Here is a 20,031-nt window from a genome sequence, read left to right on the forward strand (position 1 = left end):
TCTGCTGCCGATGCTGCTCCGATGGCCTTTATTTGGAAGGGCCTTCACTTGCTGAGACCCATAGCGTTGCAGCTGAGTTTGGTAACTCGGCAGGTGTACTGTGCCATATGTGTGGGGGGAGTTTTCTGTGTGTGGCGTTGGCAGCTGGACTACCAATGCCGGTGGGAGACACTGTTTAGGGGCTGTGCGGTTTCAAGCAAGCTTCTTGTGTGCGATTCCTTGTGACTCTGACTTTATTTGCTCTGCACAGGTTGCTCGTAAACTAGTCATCCTGGAAGGAGAGCTGGAGCGTGCTGAGGAACGAGCTGAGGTCTCTGAGATGTAAGTCCCTAGGTAGACGGGTTGAAACGTTCTCTGGTAAGACTGTACTGACGTCCATTCCCTAACTTATTTCAATCCTATCCGTTGGTTCAGGGACACTGGAATGGGTTTATGTATTTTTTTTAAACTGAAGCTTTGCTGTGTGGAACCAGCACCATCGTTTAGTGGGTCTTTTGGTTTTGCCGCATTTGGTTTCTTAGCCAAACATGAAGTGCCAGGACAGGGCTTTGTACCAATGAGATAAGAGTCTCTCCAGGAAGCTTCGAGGACCAGAGGATTACACCGTCAAATCAGTGTAATGGAAAACGATTCAGCAGCTGAGATAATGTGCGGTGATTTTGGCGTGGGGAGGGGTTTATGTGGTGATTTTGGTGTGGGGGGGGGGTTTATGTGGTGATTTTGGCGTGGGGAGGGGTTTATGTGGTGATTTTGGTGTGGGGGGGGGGTTTATGTGGTGATTTTGGTGTGGGGGGGGGTTTATGTGGTTTTGGTGTGGGGAGGGGGTTTATGTGGTGATTCTGTGTGGGGAGGGGGTTTATGTGGTGATTTTGGTGTGGGGGGGGGTTTATGTGGTGATTCTGTGTGGGGAGGGGGTTTATGTGGTGATTTTGGTGTGGGGAGGGGGTTTATGTGGTGATTCTGGTGTGGGGAGGGGGTTTATGTGGTGATTGTGGTGTGGGGAGGGGGTTTATGTGGTGATTTTGGTGTGGGGAGGGGGTTTATGTGGTGATTTTGGTGTGGGGAGGGGGTTTATGTGGTGATTTTGGTGTGGGGAGGGGTTTATGTGGTGATTCTGTATGGGGAGGGGGTTTATGTGGTGATTCTGTGTGGGGAGGGGGTTTATGTGGTGATTCTGTGTGGGGAGGGGGTTTATGTGGTGATTCTGTGTGGGGAGGGGGTTTATGTGGTGGTTTTGGTGTGGGGAGGGGGTTTATGTGGTGATTGTGGTGTGGGGAGGGGGTTTATGTGGTGATTTTGGTGTGGGGAGGGGGTTTATGTGGTGATTGTGGTGTGGGGAGGGGGTTTATGTGGTGATTGTGGTGTGGGGAGGGGGTTTATGTGGTGATTTTGGTGTGGGGAGGGGGTTTATGTGGTGATTTTGGTGTGGGGAGGGGTTTATGTGGTGATTGTGGTGTGGGGAGGGGGTTTATGTGGTGATTCTGGTGTGGGGAGGGGGTTTATGTGGTGATTGTGGTGTGGGGAGGGGGTTTATGTGGTGATTTTGGTGTGGGGAGGGGGTTTATGTGGTGATTCTGGTGTGGGGAGGGGGTTTATGTGGTGATTGTGGTGTGGGGAGGGGGTTTATGTGGTGATTGTGGTGTGGGGAGGGGGTTTATGTGGTGATTCTGGTGTGGGGAGGGGGTTTATGTGGTGATTGTGGTGTGGGGAGGGGGTTTATGTGGTGATTGTGGTGTGGGGAGGGGGTTTATGTGGTGATTGTGGTGTGGGGAGGGGGTTTATGTGGTGATTGTGGTGTGGGGAGGGGGTTTATGTGGTGGTTTTGGTGTGGGGAGGGGGTTTATGTGGTGATTCTGGTGTGGGGAGGGGGTTTATGTGGTGATTCTGGTGTGGGGAGGGGGTTTATGTGGTGATTCTGGTGTGGGGAGGGGGTTTATGTGGTGGTTTTGGTGTGGGGAGGGGGTTTGTGTGGTGATTCTGGTGTGGGGAGGGGGTTTGTGTGGTGGTTTTGGTGTGGGGAGGGGGTTTATGTGGTGGTTTTGGTGTGGGGAGGGGGTTTATGTGGTGATTCTGGTGTGGGGAGGGGGTTTATGTGGTGATTTTGGTGTGGGGAGGGGGTTTATGTGGTGGTTTTGGTGTGGGGAGGGGGTTTGTGTGGTGGTTTTGGTGTGGGGAGGGGGTTTATGTGGTGGTTTTGGTGTGGGGAGGGGGTTAGCATATCTTAAATGCCCTCAGCCTTTCCCTTAAAGTTTGTGGGGCTGCACCAGGTCAATGATGAGAGTGGGAAGGCTCTACAGTATTTCTTGAAGGGCTGTGGTAGGTTGAGGCTATTTGGACCGTGTGTGCTCACACTGTTCACCCTCGTCGTCTCCTGTTGCACACAGAGTTGACGAATTCTCTCACTCCAGCCTTGTCTCCTTCGTACAGGAAATGTGGTGACCTGGAAGAAGAACTGAAAAATGTCACCAACAATCTCAAATCGCTGGAGGCCCAGTCGGACAAGGTGAGACTCTCCTTTGTTGCTCTCGCGCGCTCAGGAAAATTAGGTTTTCATCAAATTTGAAACAACAGCTGAGGTTTTCCCAATTTTCTTTTCCCTCTCTCTCTCTCTCTCTCTCTCTCTCTCTACTAAACCCTTCCCAGCTTCCTCTCCTCCCCAAGGAGCGAATTTCTTCCACCTCATGAAGTCTGAGCAACAATATTGGTGCAGTGAGCTAGTCCAAAAAACAAAAGAAAGACTTGCATTTGTATAGCGCCTTTCACCTCCGGACATCCCAAAGCACTTCACAGCCAATACACTTTTGGAGTGTATTCACTGTTGTAATGTAGGAGACGCAGCAGCCAATTTGTGCACCGCAAGATCCCACAAACAGCAACGTGATGATGAGCAGATAATCTGTTTTCTAGTGATGTTGGTTGAGGGAAAAATATTGGCCAGGACACCAGGAAGATCCCCCCTGCTCTTCAAAATAGTGCCATGTGTTTTACCTCCACTTGAGAGAGTAGTCTGGGCCTCGGTTTAATGTCTCATTCCAAAGACGGCACCTCCAACAGTGCAGCACTCCCTCAGTACTGCACTGAAGTGTCGGCCTGGATTACGAGCTTCAAGTCTCTGGAGTGGGAATTGAACCCACAACCTTCTGACTCAGAGGCGAGAGCGTTACCCACCGAGCCATGTCAGACCTGCCCGAGTCTCATAGGGCTGCCTAATGATTGGCTGAAGACCCAATGTGAGTTACCCAGTCACTAATGGCTGCTTCTCCTAGTCTTCCTGCCAGTACTGCTCAGTGGCGTATTGGCTACCATTCCCTGGTTGCCCATTTCAGTGAGTGCTGATTCTGTGACTTCCCACAGGCAGGTTCTGTTGTACAGCTCCTGAGTAACAAACTAGGGTTCTGTGCCAGGATCCCACTGGAGATGATTCTCATCAGGGGATTGGCTGCTTCACAGAATGGTTTCATTGGTTGCTTGTCCATCGGATTCTGCCCAATCATTTTTCTGCTTTATGGCTTGCTGCTGTTTAATTTTTCACCATCGTAAAATGAAAATTGTTTCTGTTTTATTGGCCAGCCAGGCCAGGCCATTCAAAAGTGAAATCAGGAAGCACCTCTTCACACAAAGGGGAGTGGAAATCTGGAACTCTCTGCCCCAAAAGGCTGTGGATGCTGAGGGTCAGTTGGAGCTTTCAAGGCTGAGATTAATAGATTTTTGTTAGGATCAGGGATATGGAGCAACGGTGGGTAAATGGAGTTGAGGTACAGATCAGTCATGATCTAACTGAATGGCAGAACAACTCGAGGGGCTGAATGGCCTCCTCCTGTTCCTATGTTCCTAATTGAAAGAAAATTATGAAAATTCCTCTGATTTCTGGTGATTGTGTTTAACGGGATTGTGATTGGAATCAATGATGCCCCAAGAGTTAGCTCTGATACTAACTCCTATTTCTGTTGACAGTATTCAGAGAAGGAGGACAAGTATGAGGAGGAGATCAAGATTCTGAGCGACAAACTCAAGGAGGTGGGTCATTAATGAAACTCTGCTAATTACTTTGGTGTTTGAATTTAACGGAACAAGTGTTTTGTATTATTGAAATGGTCCTAGATGGTATAAATGTGGGTTTGGTGAATTAGTTTCCTTCAGTGCAGCAGCACTCCATTTAAATGAACATTTTTTGAATTGCTTTCCATCAGTCTAGGTTAATCGGTAACCGGTGCTTCTGTCTGTAGGAGAGTCAGGGAGGTCCCCTATTCTGAATGTTTACAGTTCTTATCTGTCACGATGTTTATCATCCAGATTCTTTAGTTTCCCATCCCCCGCCCAGCTCTCTGACGGTAACTCCAGCCCACTACTGTCCCTTGGATGGGTTTAGATGGGAATGTGGTGCAAGAGCCTTCTGTTATCTGTGCAATTTCTTTTTAAAAAACCATTTTATAAAATGGTACATTGCCTTTTTTGGCGTGTCGTTAGAATTAGCATCTTCCAGTGGTGAAGTCATCGGTTTGGCCACACTGGACTGTGGCCTGTGGGATAGTGTTTCAAAATATAACCTCCAGTTGTGAGGTTAGGAACAAGGAGTAATTTATAAACCTATGAAGAAACACAGCCTGTTAATTGACACATTAAACCCGACAGTGCACAGGTCAGGCCCTTGGATACCAGACCTCCAAACTGTTATCTGACCTTCCTAGTCCCAAGTATGTAGCGGAATGTCCTGTGGCTGTTTTGAGTCCAGCCCTGCTTCAATGGCACTTCTTCTCTTGCCAGCCCATCCCCAAAATGTGTTTCTGTTTTTAAGTAAACCTGTTTGAGTGTATCAGCAGTTGTAATTCCATAAGGCTGATCTCCTCTTTACTTTCCCTCTTGGTCTTTTAATCCTATTTAATAATGCTGTTAATATTGGTTCTGATTCACAGGCAGAAACTCGTGCGGAGTTTGCTGAAAGGTCGGTCGCAAAACTGGAAAAGACGATCGATGACCTGGAAGGTACGAGATTTTTCATTGTATTTAAGAACTCCACGAGCCAATTGTTTGTCGCTCTCTCCGCTCTCTCTTGCTTTCTCCCTTCGCGCACCCCTGCCCCCCCCCCCCCCAACTCCCCAACCCCGGTGAGTAATTTAATTTGACCAGTAGGCCAGACTATTTTCCAATGCTGTGCATTGAGATTGAGCCAATCTGTGTGGTCGAGCCAGGTAGGGAGCAGAGGCTACAAGGGGGCCATTTTCCTGATGACATTTCCACTTATCTTCATGAGCTAAAAATAGTTTTGCATCTTCGTACTCTGGTTACTGATTGTAATCGACTTTCTTAGACTCTGTCGTGTTTATATTTTTCCTCGTCGTTTAAACCATGGTGACTCTCCCATCGGCACAGATCCACAGCCTGAGAGCTGGTGGAATCGGCTGCGAGGTGTTACTGAGCCTGACGTACTGGCTGGCCCATCCATCGACCGCCCTAGACCCCCCACCCCCACCCCGAGCGTTCCCACCCCTTCGGCTCGATAACTCCTGTAAACCAGTTTTCCAGGGAAACAAAAATATACCTTCTCGTTCCCTCCCCAACGATCATAAACATTTTTTAAAATCTTGCGATGACCGTTATAAGATTGCGACAGTCTGAACCCCTCCCTCTGATATTCTGAGCCTCTGTCGTGTTTTTTCGAGTAACTCGCAGTGTTTGTAAGGAGATCTGGTGTTGCTATGGCTCTAGGTATTAAAGCCAGGTGTGGGCGTTGAATGGTTTGCGTTTCCCACATGCTAATCGGTGTCGTTTATCCTGCTCACTACAGCGCTGGTGGTTTTCATAAGCTGGGTTGTATGCTGAGTGAATGAGGCATAAAATATCTGCATCTCACCAACTATAGGTCCCTTCAACTCCTTCCCCCTCCAGCTGCTGTGTCTGTGCCCCAATTCATAGAATCATAGAGCACCAGAAGGAGGCCATTCAGCCCATTGTATCTGTGTTGGCTCTTTGAAAGAGCTATCTAATTAGTCCCACTCCCCTGCTCTTTCCCCATAGCCCTGCAAATTTTTCCTTTTCAACTTTATATACAATTCCCTTTTGAAAGTTACTGCTTCCACCACCTTTTCAGGCAGCGCGTTCCAGATTGTATATAATTTGAGTCCACACTGGTGAATCTTAACCACTCAGTTCCACCTGATGGTGCCTCTGAGGCCCCCCTCTATCCAGGGAGGCTCGGTTACATAAACCAGGTGGGTTCCAAATCCCACAGATCGTACTGAAGCTGTACAATGCCTTGGTCAGGCCACACCATGAGGATTACGTGCAGGTCTGGTCTGGTCACACTGCGACATGCAGGCCATCCAGGTCCAAGAGAGTGTGCAGAGATAAGCAACAGGATTGATCCCCAGTGTCTAGTCAGGGTAACGAGAGATGACTTGGTGACCCAAGGCGACACCTCAGAGGGGACCGTGGGTATTTAACAGGATGAAGAAAGCAAGCGTAGAAGGGTAAATTCCGATAAATCAGGGCAGCTGGACAAGGCCACAGGTTGAGTGTGGAAGGTGCAGGTAGTTCGGAGGATTACCAGCTGGAGCTAGAAGTGTGGCAGAGGCCCGGACTCTTACCATGTTTAGTAAACGGCTGGATGCTGAGACGGGAGGCTTGGGATTGTGTAAGGATGAGATTAGATAGGCTGAAGGGCTTTCCTCATCCAAAACTACTCTCATGCTTGTGAAAGTCTGGACCTATTGTGATATTTGGTTGCACAGATAAAAGGCGACTTTTGTAGGAACAGGGTGACTTTTTCAATCACTAGATCTCACATTGGCTTGAGTTTTTCTTTAGGCCTACCAATAGACAGTGGCATTGTTCAAGCACCAAATCTCCATGGTTACCACTGCATCGCGTTTGAGATTGATTTCTAACATTGTTTTTATAAAACCGATGTCAAAAACTATTCCGATAACGTCTTGAGATGTCTTAACTCGTTCTTGCTTTGATTTTACTCCAATAATTTCTCTCTCTCCTTTTTTTTGTTTCCTTCACTTTTTCACCTCATCTTTTTTTAATTTATTTTCCACTGAACATCATGTTCATCCCATTCTCATCCTCTCACAATCTCTTTACATCATCATAATCACTCGGTCACCTCCTTTGCAACATGGCCGCCCGGCCGCCCTCTGCCCTTCAACCTCCAGATGAACTCTATGCCCAGAAGCTGAAGTACAAAGCCATCAGCGAGGAGTTAGACCATGCTCTCAATGACATGACTTCTTTGTAAATGACCTTTTACTTTCCCCCTCCCCTCCCCCCCCCCTCCCCCACCCCACCAACCCGTCAACTTTGCCTCGGTGCTCTTTTTACGTCATAATTTTCTTTGGCGAGTTCCTGTTAATTTGTAATTATTTGGCTAATTACATCAGTGCTTCTCTTCTGTTGCCCTCGCTGTTCAACTTCCTTGTGTGAAAATAAAACTGGGAATCTCTTGCTGTCTGTTTCTCCTCTGTCGTCTGTTTTTTTTCCCTCTCTCTGTGGTACGTTTTGTTTCCTTTTGTCAAAAATATAAGAGCACAGAGCACTAAGGCCCCACTGAGTTAGTGATTGGAGGCTGAGGATTCCAGCAGCATCGCCAGTTCATCACTTGCAAACCTTTGTCTAGGGTTGACCTCCGTCACCCCGGGAATTTATACATACAAACAGGAAGCTCATTTAATTCTCTTGATTGAAAAAAGTACCTCCCATTTACATAAACCTCATCACATCTCTCAAAAGTTCAATATAATAATTTTTACATTATTAATTTAAAAGACTTGCATTTATATAGTGCCTTTCACAATCTCAGGAAATCCCAAAGCGCTTTACAGCCAATGAAGTACTTTTGAAGTGTAGTCATTGTTGTAATGTAGGAAATGCAGCAGTCAATTTGCGCACAGCAAGATCCCACAAACAGCAATGTGATAATGACCAGATAATCTGCTTTAGTGATGTTTGCTGAGGGATAAATATTAGCCAGGACACATGGGAGAACTTTACTGCTCTTTTTCAAAATAGTGCCACGGGATATTTTACATCTACCTGAGTGGGCAGACAGGTCCTCTGTTTAACGTCTCATCCAAAAGACGGCACCTCCAACAGTGCAGCACTCCCTCAGTACTGCACTGGGAGTGTTGGCCTAGATTATGGGCTCAAATCTCTGGAGTGGGTCTTGAGCCCACGACCTTCTGACTCAGAAGTGAGAGTGCTACCGCTGCATCACAGAAAGAACCTCCCATTTATATGAACCTTATTACATCTCGCGAATGTCACTATAACAATTTTCCACAATTAATTACTTTTTGACACTGTCTACTGCAGGCAAATGTGATGGCCATTGTTGTGCACAGCAAGATCCCACAAACAGCAATGGGAATAACCACACTATTCTGTGTTTTTTTTTAAAGGTGTTGATTCAGGGAGGGATATTGTGCAGGGCAACTCCCTGCTTTTCAAAAAGTGCCACAGGTCTTTAAAGTCCACTAAAATGGGCAGCCAGGGGGCGCGGTTTAACCGAAAGGCGACACCTCCCACAATGCAGCACTCCCTCTGTAATAACACCAACAACAACTTGCATTTATGTCACGTCTTTAACGTAGTGAAACATCCCAAGGCATTAGCATATTTAAAACATTTTTTAAAAAATCAAAGTGGTACATTACATTGAGTACAGTATATTCAAAATATATGTCTTTGCAAATTTACATCAAAATTGTTCATCGCAGCCAATAAACCAATATATTTGATACAAAAATGTTGCAAATGAAAAATTTGACACCAAGCCACATAGAGATAGTAGAACAGGTGACCAAAAACTTGGTCTCAGAGGTAGGTTTTAAGGACTGTCGTAAAGGAGGAGAGAGGTTATGGGGGGGGCGGGGGGGGGGGGAAGGATTTCCAGAGTTTAGGGCCTAGGCAGCTGAAGGCACGGCCGGCAATGGTGGAGCGATGAAAATCGGGGATGTGCAAGAGGCCAGAATTGGAGGGTTGTAGGGCTGTAGGAGGTTATAGAGATAGGGAGGGGCAAGGCCATGGAGGGATTCGCATACGAGGATGAGAATTTTAAAATTGAGGCGTTCCTGGACCGGGAGCCAATGTAGGTCAGCGAGCACAGGGGGTGATGGGTGAACGGGATTTGGTGCGAGTTAGGATACGGGCAGCAGAGTTTTGGATGAGCTCAAGTTTACGGAGGGTGGAAGATGGGAGGCCGGCCAGGAGATCAACAACAAAATGCTAGCTAATGCCCAGTAGGTCGGGCGGTATCTGTTGAGAGAGGAACGCAGTGTTCAGCGTTTCAGGTCGATGACAGCACTCCTGTGCTGCATTGTAGTGTCAAACCAGATTGTGCTCCGATTCAGGAATGGGGCTTGAACCCCCGATCTTCGTGACCCAGAGACAGGAGTGCTGAGTGTGCCAAGCTGACCGCAGTTTATGATGTGCTTATATGTCACATGTCTACATTGTCTTGTGGAGATGGGAGAGGCTGGAGCACTGGTGCAGGAGGTAGAGTCTGTTCCACGGAATTCCTCACTCACAGTGCTGCACATTTTAAAACGTGGGGCGAAAAATCGGTACTTGGACCAGATTTAAGGAAGGAAAGAACTTACATTTCCATAGCACGTGACTTCAGAACGTCACAAAGCGCTTTACAGCCAATTAAGTACTTTTGAAGTGTGGTCACTGTTGTAATGTAGGGAGACATGGCAGCCAATTTTCACACAGCAAGATCCCACAAACAGTGATGAGATAATGACCAGATAATTTGTTTTAGTGATAAGGTACATTAGGAACAGCCCCTCGGCCCTGCTCCTCCATCCAATTAGATCATGGCTGATCTGGGCCTCAGTTCCATTTTCCCGCCATTGATCCATTTCCCATGATCCTCTTACCTAACAATAATCCACCCATCTCAGTCTTGAAAGCTCTAATTGTCCCCCAGCGTCGACAGCCTATCGGGGAGTGAGTTCTAGATTTCTACTACCCTTTGTGTGGAAAAAGTGCTTCCTGATTTCGCTCCTGGTCAGCCTAGCTCTAACTTCATTCTGGATTTCCCCACTAGAGGAAATAGTTTCTCTGCATCAACCCTATCAAATCCTAAACACCCCTCAATCTTCTGTATTCTAGGGAATACAAGCCAAGCTTATGCAACCTGTCCTCATAATTTAACACTCCAACACTCGGTATCGTTCTGGTGAATTTGTGCTGCACCCCCTCCACGGCCAATATCCTTCCTGAGGTGCGGTGCCCAGAACTGAACACAGTCTCCAGATGGCGTCTGACCAGGGCTCTAAACAATGTTGGTTGATTGATAGATATAAATATTGGCCAGCTTGCGAACTTCACATTTTATTGCAACGTTTAAACCAGATTGATTTTTCGAATAGTGCCATGGGATTTTTTATGTCCACCAAAAGACGGCACCTCCGGCAGGGCAGCACTCCCTCAGTACTGCGCTGGCAGTGTCAGCCTGGATTACGTGCTCAAGTCCCTCGAGTGGGGCTCGAACCCCCGGCTTTCTGGCTCTTGTTGAGAGAGCTGCCCACTGACCCACGGCCGACACCTAAACCTGACTCTAAAGGAGCCTCGATTTGAATCGAAGCTGGTTCCAGGTCCCACTCTGAAGTTCCCATTTTGCACTGGGATTAACTGTAACTTTCAAACCCTCACTGTGTGCTGGCTCTTTCTGACCCACAAAACTAACCTGTGCCCGAGATTGTCCCCACATTAGCAGCAGCTTTTTTTTATTGGACCCGTGTGCCCAATATTTCCCACTGCCTGATGTGGTTCAGTCAGTCAGTCACTTCCCTCCTTCGAAGTTCTGTGCTCCCCATTTACACACCTTACACGTCTCACGCTGAACGTGAAGTCAGTGGGATGTGTCTGCAACTTTCAAATGAATTAAAAGTGTCCATTTTACACTGACTGACCCGCAGGCCCATCTCACATCTCCAGCACTCGAGCTCGTGATCTGTATCAATGACCGGGGGGGGCAGAAATTAGCAGGAATTTGCTCTCACTGATTCTCCCGCACTCGTCACCAATAATGTGTCAGTTGTGGGGTGGAGATGTGAGCAGGACTCCTGAAGCCCCTTTTATCTACAGGCTGGTGACTGAAGTGCGGGCACGATGCTGATGTTGAAGGACGGCTGGGGAATGTGGAAAAGGCCTCAGAAATAGAGCCATGGACAAGGCGTTTGGCTTTAGTAAAGAAAGACTTGTATTTATCTAGCACCTTTCACAAGCTCGAGACGTCCCTCAGCGCTTCACAGCCAATTAAGTACTTGAGAAGTGTTGAAATGTAGGAGCAGCCAATTAGCGCACAGCAAGATCCCACAAATAGCAGTTAAATAAATGATCAGATAATCTGTTTTAGTGATGTCAGTTGACAGCTAAAAATTCCTCCCCTTCCTCCTTCTCTTCCTCTTCACCCTGTCCTCTATCACTCCCCCTCCTTTTCCTCTTTTTCTCAAGCCTTTCTCGACACTTGCTCTCTTTTGCTCCCCTTCCTTTCTCTTTCTTTCTTTCCTCTGCGTCTCATTCCTTACTCCTCTCTTCCCATCCGTTCTCCCCCTCTCTCCTTTCCCCCTCTCTCCTTTCCCCCTCTCTCTCTCCTTTCCCCCTCTCTCTCTCCTTTCCCCCCCCCCTCTCTCTCTCTCTCTCTCTCTCTCCTTTCCCCCCCCCCTCTCTCTCTCTCTCTCTCTCTCTCCTTTCCCCCCCCCTCTCTCTCTCTCTCTCTCCTTTCCCCCCCCCTCTCTCTCTCTCTCTCTCCTTTCCCCCCCTCTCTCTCTCTCTCTCTCCTTTCCCCCCCTCTCTCTCTCTCTCTCTCCTTTCCCCCCCCCTCTCTCTCTCTCTCTCCTTTCCCCCCCCTCTCTCTCTCTCTCTCTCTCTCCTTTCCCCCCCTCTCTCTCTCTCTCTCTCTCTCCTTTCCCCCCCTCTCTCTCTCTCTCTCTCTCCTTTCCCCCCCTCTCTCTCTCTCTCTCTCTCTCTCTTTCCCCCCCTCTCTCTCTCTCTCTCTCTCTCTCCTTTCCCCCCCTCTCTCTCTCTCTCTCTCCTTTCCCCCCCTCTCTCTCTCTCAACACACGGGCCACTTCAGTCCGTGTTTCTGGTACCACGTTCACACCACAGGTGCCGAGTGTTTTTGAGTGGCTCCGACACTGACCGTCCGATCAGAATGCCGGTGGTCTCCAGTTTGACCCAGCGGGCTGCTGACCCCCGGACGGTGGAGTAATTTGGGTGTCTGGTCCTTAGCTGACTGGGGGAGCAGGGCGCGACTGTCCCTTCCTGGGAGTATCTGCTCTTCACTCTGGTATCCGGGAGGGCCTTGACTCCATGTTCAGGCTGCGTTTACACTGTAAACACACTGTTTACGCACACACTGTCGGCACAAAGCGAAACCACTTCACGCAGACGTCAGTCAGTGCGAATCCACGGTGCAAGAAATGACCCCACTCCCGTCTGCTCACTATCCGTATCTGCGCTGGGGAAATCTCTGAGGAAAAAGGACCAATGGGGAAGAGCAGATTGTAGGGGGGGAGGGGGTACAGTTTGACGAGATGGTTCGGGCGAGATTCCAACATCTGGGTCCAAGCCAAGACAGGTCTCCACCTCGCCCGGAAACCCCTCGTCCCCCTGTTTGCAGGTCAAGCTGTCATCAGGTCAGAAGGCGGAGCTGAGCGGTGTTTACATAAAACAGACCAACCCAACGTTGTAGTCTGCCTGGTTTAATTGGTTGTATCGTGGGGGGGTGGGAAGAGTTGGAGAGAACAGAGAGACTGTTCAGTGGTGCTATCCAATTAGGGGGAGGTGGATAAAGCTGTCAACTAATATCAGTCGTTACTCCCGCTCCCCGCTGAGTGTGAACAGGCTATTTGACTCTGGGGAGCATCACAGTTAGCCTGATCTTGTCCTCACATGACGGGTGCTGCGTATCAGGGATCACCAATCCCCCAGGTAGCAATCCAGGTAGAATCTCTGTTATTATTCACTCTCTTGCACTATGGCAGTGAGGTTACAGGACCCACACCTTAGTACAGGTCAACGAGACCGGCTGAGACCAGGGATTGAACCCTGACCTGTGCGGCACTCCCTAAACACCCTCTCCCTGTCCCCCCACACTACACTCGCCCTGTCTCTGTTGCAAGTGGTGTCTGAGAGGGTTGCAGGGCTGATTCCCTCCATGTGATGTGTGAAGAGATGGGGCAGGCCAATTGATGGACTGCCCTTGCCATCACTCCTGTCTCTCACTGCCCAATTCATGCTGGTGCATCTCATTACCACCGATTGAATGGCGGAACAGGCTCGAGGGGCTGAATGGCCTATTCCTGTTCCTCTGATGGCATCAGGACAATTTGAGCCCTTTACCTATTAGCAAGTAACGCTTGCTCCTATCGAGCTAGCAAAAGGCTGGAGGCCATTTTGCATGTTTTCTTCATTTTTAAGGTGCAATCTTTTCATGTTCTGGATTCCCCCACCAGAGGTAGGACAGTTTGAACAAGGGGCTACAGTCTTAAAATTAGAGCTAGGGCGTTCCGGAGTGAAATCAGGAAGCACTTTTCTGAAATTCTCTCCCTCAAAGGCTGTGGATGGTGGGGGTCAGTTGGAGCTTTCAGGACTGAGATTGATAGATTTTTGTTGGGTCGGGGTATCGAGGGATGTGGATCAAAGGCAGGTAAATGGAGTTGAGGTACAGATCAGCCATGATCTGATTGAATGGCAGAACGATATTAAAATATTCCTGAACACATTGGATGCAAACCTTGGCTGTGAGGGATTTTCAGTATCTTCCTGACCAGGTTAGAATTTAATCTCTTGACTCAGTTTTGTGACGAACGAACCTTTTGTAAATTACCAGATGTAATCGTATTGACAGCTTAAATTAGTGAGAGTTCTGGTCAGGGTTTGCCAAATGTCACCGGCTGCTCACTACCCCCAGACCCCCCTCAGTGGCGAGAGAGAGAGCGAGTGTACCAGGACATCGCATGTGCTGATGATGATAGACAGTCCATTACAGCTCGAAGGAGGTAACAGGCTGTAGAAAAACTTTCTTCATGATTTTTTTTTTGCTATTGCTGCCCAAGTTTTGAGCTCTTCTGATTGGTAGCTGTGAAATGGCCAGAGTCTCCAAAGTCAGGGCTTTAACCATCGCTGAATCCCTCATCCCCCCTCCCCCCCACTTCATCACCTCCAGGCTCGGCTCTCCGGTCTCTTTCTCCACGTCCTCCCCACCCCACCAAAGCTCCAGCCTACTCTAACGTCCAGCTATCCAGAGCTGCATTACCCCCATCCTGCCCCACTCGCCTATTGCTACCTGTTGACTTTCACTGGATCCTGTACCCAACTCATAGATTTCAAAGTCCTTCTTTATAACTCCCTCTGGCCTAATCCCACCCCACCTCTGCACCCTCTCTCTCCTCCCCGTCCTCCTCCAGATCCTGCACCATCTGCTCTTTCAACTCCGGCCTTCATGTGTCTTTCCCTCACAGTCAGTGGCAGAAGCTTCAGTCACCTTGACCCAAACTCTGGAAGTCCCTTCTGAAACCCTTTCTCCTCCCGACATCGCTCCGCACTTTCAAAAGCCTCCTTCAGATCTAGCTCTTTGAGTGCACCATCAGTCACGAGACCGATCTCCTTCCCTTCCAGCTTCCCACTTGGTGTCCAGTCCGTCTCGGGAAACGGCCCACGTGTTTAGCTGCCTTACAGGCAAAATACAACTGCAAGTTGTTGGTTGCTATGAGCTGAGGGGGATCTCACTGGTTTGGCTAACGGTGCCTTGCTGGTTTGGCCAAGATAAAAGGGGCTTCCTTCTCCACTCACCCCCCACACCACCATTTGCCTCCATTCAGCTGTTATTAAATACTTTGCAAGGGGTATTATGCTCACAGGCCTCTTGCTGCTGTGAGATTGGGCCTAGAGCATTTGTCACTGACTCCCATTCAGGAGTGGAAAAGGCTGTTGGGGCTGGGGGTCAATTAAAAATTTTCAAGATTGAGATCGATAGATTTTTGTTAGTGAGGATATCGAGGGATATGGAACTAAGGCGGGTAAATGGAGGTAAGATACAGATCAGCCATGATCTAGTTGAATGGAGGAATAGGCTCGAGGGGCTGAATGGCCTACTCCTGTTAATATGTGCCATCCTCCACCCAGTGAGCAGCAGGGCCGACTAGGGAGGAGACGGTGATGAAATAGGCTGTACACAAACCAACTCCAGACACATTCTACAGGGCAGATGTGGTCATTCTCCACATTGAGCTGCATTAAAACAGCACAGAGTGGACTAGAAACCGCTTCATTCCACTCGCATACACCTGACCAGACCATGCAGTGTAACGTCAGACAGCCGCTTTCCCTGATGCTGACTTCAATCAGTGAGACATAAACTGTTATACAGAACATCAACAACTTGCATTTATATATAGCTCCTTTAACACAGAAAAATGCTTCACAGGAACATTATCAAACAAAATTTGACAGAGCCAAAGAAGGAGATATTAGGACAGGTGACTAAAAGCTGGTGGGTTTTAAGGAGGAGAGAGACGGAGAGGTTTAGGGAGGGAACTCCAGAGCTTAGGGCCCAGGCAGCTGAAGGCACGGCCGCCAGTGATGGAGCGATTAAAATCGGGGATGTGCAAGAGGCCAGAATTGGAGGAGTGCAGAGATCTCAGAGGGTTGTAGAGCTGGAGGGGTGAGGCCATGGAGGGATTTGAAAACAAGGATGAGAATTTTAAAATCAAGGCATTGCCAGACCGGGAGCCGATGTAGGTCAGCGAGCACAGGGGTGACGGGTGAACGGGACTTGGTGCGAGTTAGGATACGGGCAGCAGAGGTTTGGATGAGCTCAAGTTTACGGAGGATGCAAGGTTAGGAGGCCGGCCAGGAGAACATTGGAATAGTTGAGTCCAGAGGTAACGAAAGAATGGATGAGGGTTTCAGCAGCAGATGGGCGGAGGGAGGGTCGGAGGCGGGCGATGTTACGGAGAACAGCTGATCCAAACATGCCGCCGGTAGCGTGGGTCCGTGTCGGGTCCGGTTGCGTGGGTCGGTCTGTCTGTGGGCGGGTCCGTGCGTGGGGGTCGGTCTGTCTGTGGGCGGGTCCGTGCGTGGGGGTCGGTAGTGCGGGTCCGTTAGGGGGGGTCGGTAGTGCGGGTCCGTGTGGGGGGGTCGGTAGTGCGGGTCCGTGTGGGGGGGTCGGTAGTGCGGGTCCGTGTGGGGGGGTCGGTAGTGCGGGTCCGTGTGGGGGGGTCGGTAGTGCGGGTCCGTGTGGGGGGGTCGGTAGTGCGGGTCCGTGTGGGGGGGGTCGGTAGTGCGGGTCCGTGTGGGGGGGTCGGTAGGGCGGGTCCGTGTGGGGGGGTCGGTAGGGCGGGTCCGTGTGGGGGGGTCGGTAGGGCGGGTCCGTGTGGGGGGGGTCGGTAGGGCGGGTCCGTGTGGGGGGGGTCGGTAGGGCGGGTCCGTGTGGGGGGGTCGGTAGGGCGGGTCCGTGTGGGGGGGTCGGTAGGGCGGGTCCGTGTGGGGGGGTCGGTAGGGCGGGTCCGTGTGGGGGGGTCGGTAGGGCGGGTGCGTGTGGGGGGGTCGGTAGGGCGGGTGCGTGTGGGGGGGTCGGTAGGGCGGGTCCGTGTGGGGGGGTCGGTAGGGCGGGTCCGTGTGGGGGGGTCGGTAGGGCGGGTCCGTGTGGGGGGGTCGGTAGGGCGGGTCCGTGTGGGGGGGTCGGTAGGGCGGGTCCGTGCGGGGGGGGTCGGTCGGGCGGGTCCGTGTGGGGGGGTCGGTAGGGCGGGTCCGTGCGGGGGGGTCGGTAGGGCGGGTCCGTGCGGGGGGGTCGGTAGGGCGGGTCCGTGCGGGGGGGTCGGTAGGGCGGGTCCGTGCGGGGGGGTCGGTAGGGCGGGTCCGTGCGGGGGGGTCGGTAGGGCGGGTCCGTGCGGGGGGGTCGGTAGGGCGGGTCCGTGCGGGGGGGTCGGTAGGGCGGGTCCGTGCGGGGGGGTCGGTAGGGCGGGTCCGTGCGGGGGGGTCGGTAGGGCGGGTCCGTGCGGGGGGGTCGGTAGCGCGGGTCCGTGTGGGTGGGGTCGGTAGGGCGGGTCCGTGTGGGGGGGTCGGTAGCGCGGGTCCGTGTGGGTGGGGTCGGTAGCGCGGGTCCGTGTGGGGGGGTCGGTAGGGAGGGTCCGTGTGGGGGGGTCGGTAGGGCGGGTCCGTGTGGGGGGGTCGGTAGGGAGGGTCCGTGTGGGGGGGTCGGTAGGGCGGGTCCGTGTGGGGGGGTCGGTAGGGCGGGTCCGTGTGCGCTGCGTTAAATCTGTGGTATCTCTGCTGTGGTGAAGGGGTTAAGGAGATGGTCACCAGTTCCCCAGCTGGTTGCTGTTATTTGTATTTACACTAGCCCAGGCCATTAGGGGAAATGTACTTTAATGTTTGTTCAAACTCTTGCCAGGAAACGTGCAACTCCCACATCCAGAGCAACGATGTTTATCTCCTTTATTACAAGAGAAATGCAGCGTCACGTGATTGCACTGACTTGCCGTAAGTGCTGCTGCTGTTTGAAAGCAAACGTCCTGCAGCCCAGAGGCGGCTGAGTGAAGATGGCTGTTGCCCATCTGTCGATGACGAGCGTCCTGAAAGCAAAATAGATTGGGTGCGGCTCAGTTCTGTTCCCAACGGAAAGCTATTCGTTAATTGATAGAATCATAGAATGATACAGCACAGAAGGAGGCCATTCGGCCCAATGTGCCTGTGCTGGCTCTTTGAAAGAGCTAGCTAGTTAGTCCCAATCCCTTGCTCTTTCGTCCCAATCCCTTGCTCTTTCCCCAAAGACCTGCAAATTTCTCCTTTTCAAGTATTTATCCTGTTCCCTTTTGAAAATACTGTTGAATCTGCTTCCACCGCCCTTTCAGGCAGTACGTTCCAGATCATCATAACTCGATGCATAAAAAATGTTCTCCTCAATACCTCCCTAGATTTTTGCCAATTATCTTAAATCTGTGTCCTCTGGTTACCGACCCTCCTGCCTGTGAAAACAGGTTCTCCCTTTCTACTCTATCAAAATCCTCATAATTTTGAACACCTCTATTAAATATCCCCTTAACCTTCTCTGCTCGAAGGAGAATAACCCCAGCTTCTCCAGTCTCTCCACATATCTGAAGTCCCTCATCCCTGGAACCATTCTAGTAAATCTCTTCTGCACCCTCTCTAAGGCCTTCGGTGCCCAGAATTGAACACACTATTCCAGCTGAGGTCTAACCAGTGATTTATAAAGGTTTAGCATAACTTCCTTGCTTTTGTACTCTATGCCTCTATTTACAAAGCCATGGATCCCGTATACTTTTTTAACAGCTTTATCAACTTGTCCTGCCACCTTCAAAGATTTAGTACATACGCTCCCAGGTCTCTCTGTTCCTGCTCCCCCATTAAAGGTGGGGGGGAGAGGAGAGTCTCGACAGTAGAGATTTGGACCATGTTGGGACTATAACATGGAGCTCATAACAACAGGGAGCCTGGCTTTGTATCTGTCCTGTGCATTGCCAGTTAGGGTCATTACAAGGTGTTGTGTTCAGACCATTAAATTCAGTTATAGTCGCAGCAGCATGTATGGCATTGGGAACAGTTTAAATAGGGGAACCTGCTTATTCAGTGAGCTGTGGGAGAGGCTGGGGGACCCTGATCTGTTCGTTGGAAATTTACTCGGGGGCAGAGAAATGGGAGACTGGGCCTAAGTTTAAGACGGAGAAGGGAATTCTTGGGCGGATATCAATCTTTTGTTGGGAGAGCTCGGTCTAGTGAGAGAAACCACAAATGAAATGGAACTTGAAGTAACTGTTTCACACTGAGTTGCCAACCTGTAAAATGGATTGGTACCTAAAGGTGTGTTTGTATTGGTAGCTCCACTGATGGCACTCGGCAGTATGAAGGAGCGAGCTCTGAGAATCTAACTGCAACCAGCGTCTGATGTTTTGTGCCTTGCCGTAAGTGGTGGGTTGTCAAGAGACTGTTGGGGGGGAGAAAAGAGCCTGGGCCCAATGGAGATCAGTAGCACACGATTAGCGATAAAGGAAGCAGAAAGAAAGACTTGCATTTATATAGCGCCTTTCACACCCTCAGGATGTCCCAAAGCGTTTTACAACCAATGAAATACTTTTGACATGTAATCACTGTTGTAATGTAGGAAACATGGCAGCCAATTTGCGCACAGCAAGGTCCCACAAACAGCAATGAGATAATGACCTGATAATCTGTTTTTAGTGATGTTGGTTGAGGGATAAATATTGGCCAGGACACTGGAGTGAACTCTCCTGCTCTTCTTCAAAATAGTGCCATGGGATCTTTTACGTTCACCTGAATGCAGACATGGCCTCGGTTTTTACATAGAATTAAATAGAATGTACAGCACAGAAACAGGCATTTGGCCCAACAGGACCATGCTGGTGTTTATGCTTTACACGAGCCCCTCCTTCCCTACTTCACGAGCCCCTTCTTCCCTACTTCATCTCACCCTATCAGCATATCCTTCTATTCCTTTCTCCCTCATGTACTTATCTAGCTTCCCCTTAAATTCATCTATGCTGTTCACCTCAACTACTCCTTGTGGTAGCGAGTTCCACATTCTAACCACTCTTTTTGGGTAAAGAAGTTTCTCCTGAATTCCCTATTGGATTTATTAGTGACCATCTTTCTAAATGGTAAAAAGTTAAAAACAGTGGCTGTCCAAAGGGACTTAGGGGTTCAGTTACATAGATCATTGAAGTGTCATGAACAGGTGCAGAAAATAATCAAGAAGGCTAATGGAATGCTGGCCTTTATATCTAGAGGACTAGAATACAAGGGGGCAGAAGTTATGCTGCAGCTATACAAAACCCTGGTTAGACCGCACCTGGAGTACTGTGAGCAGTTCTGGGCACCGCACCTTCGGAAGGACATATTGGCCTTGGAGGGAGTGCAGCGTAGGTTTACTAGAATGATACCCGGACTTCAAGGGTTAAGTTACGAGGAGAGATTACACAAATTGGGGTTGTATTCTCTAGAGCTTCGAAGGTTAAGGGGTGATCTGATCGAAGTTTATAA

The 20,031-nt window shown here is 49.9% G+C and overlaps 1 protein-coding gene across 4 annotated transcripts in view; it reads left to right on the forward strand.

Moving 5' to 3' along the window:
* LOC137299337 (tropomyosin alpha-1 chain) overlaps positions 1–20,031 on the forward strand; it is an 82,332-nt gene that overhangs the window by 54,091 nt on the left and 8,210 nt on the right. For 2 of the 4 annotated variants that reach the window (XM_067968002.1, XM_067968004.1), the window contains 5 exons: positions 251–321; positions 2,428–2,503; positions 3,955–4,017; positions 4,914–4,983; positions 7,158–7,448. In XM_067968002.1, the coding sequence (XP_067824103.1) occupies positions 251–321; positions 2,428–2,503; positions 3,955–4,017; positions 4,914–4,983; positions 7,158–7,240 (363 nt within the window). In that variant the 3' untranslated portion in view covers positions 7,241–7,448. Of the gene's footprint in view, positions 1–250; positions 322–2,427; positions 2,504–3,954; positions 4,018–4,913; positions 4,984–7,157; positions 7,449–20,031 lie in introns of those variants that run through there. The other 2 variants (XM_067968001.1, XM_067968003.1) reach the window with 1 other exon arrangement.

Source organism: Heptranchias perlo, chromosome 29 (genome assembly GCF_035084215.1).
Source record: "Heptranchias perlo isolate sHepPer1 chromosome 29, sHepPer1.hap1, whole genome shotgun sequence".
NCBI lineage: Eukaryota > Metazoa > Chordata > Chondrichthyes > Hexanchiformes > Hexanchidae > Heptranchias > Heptranchias perlo.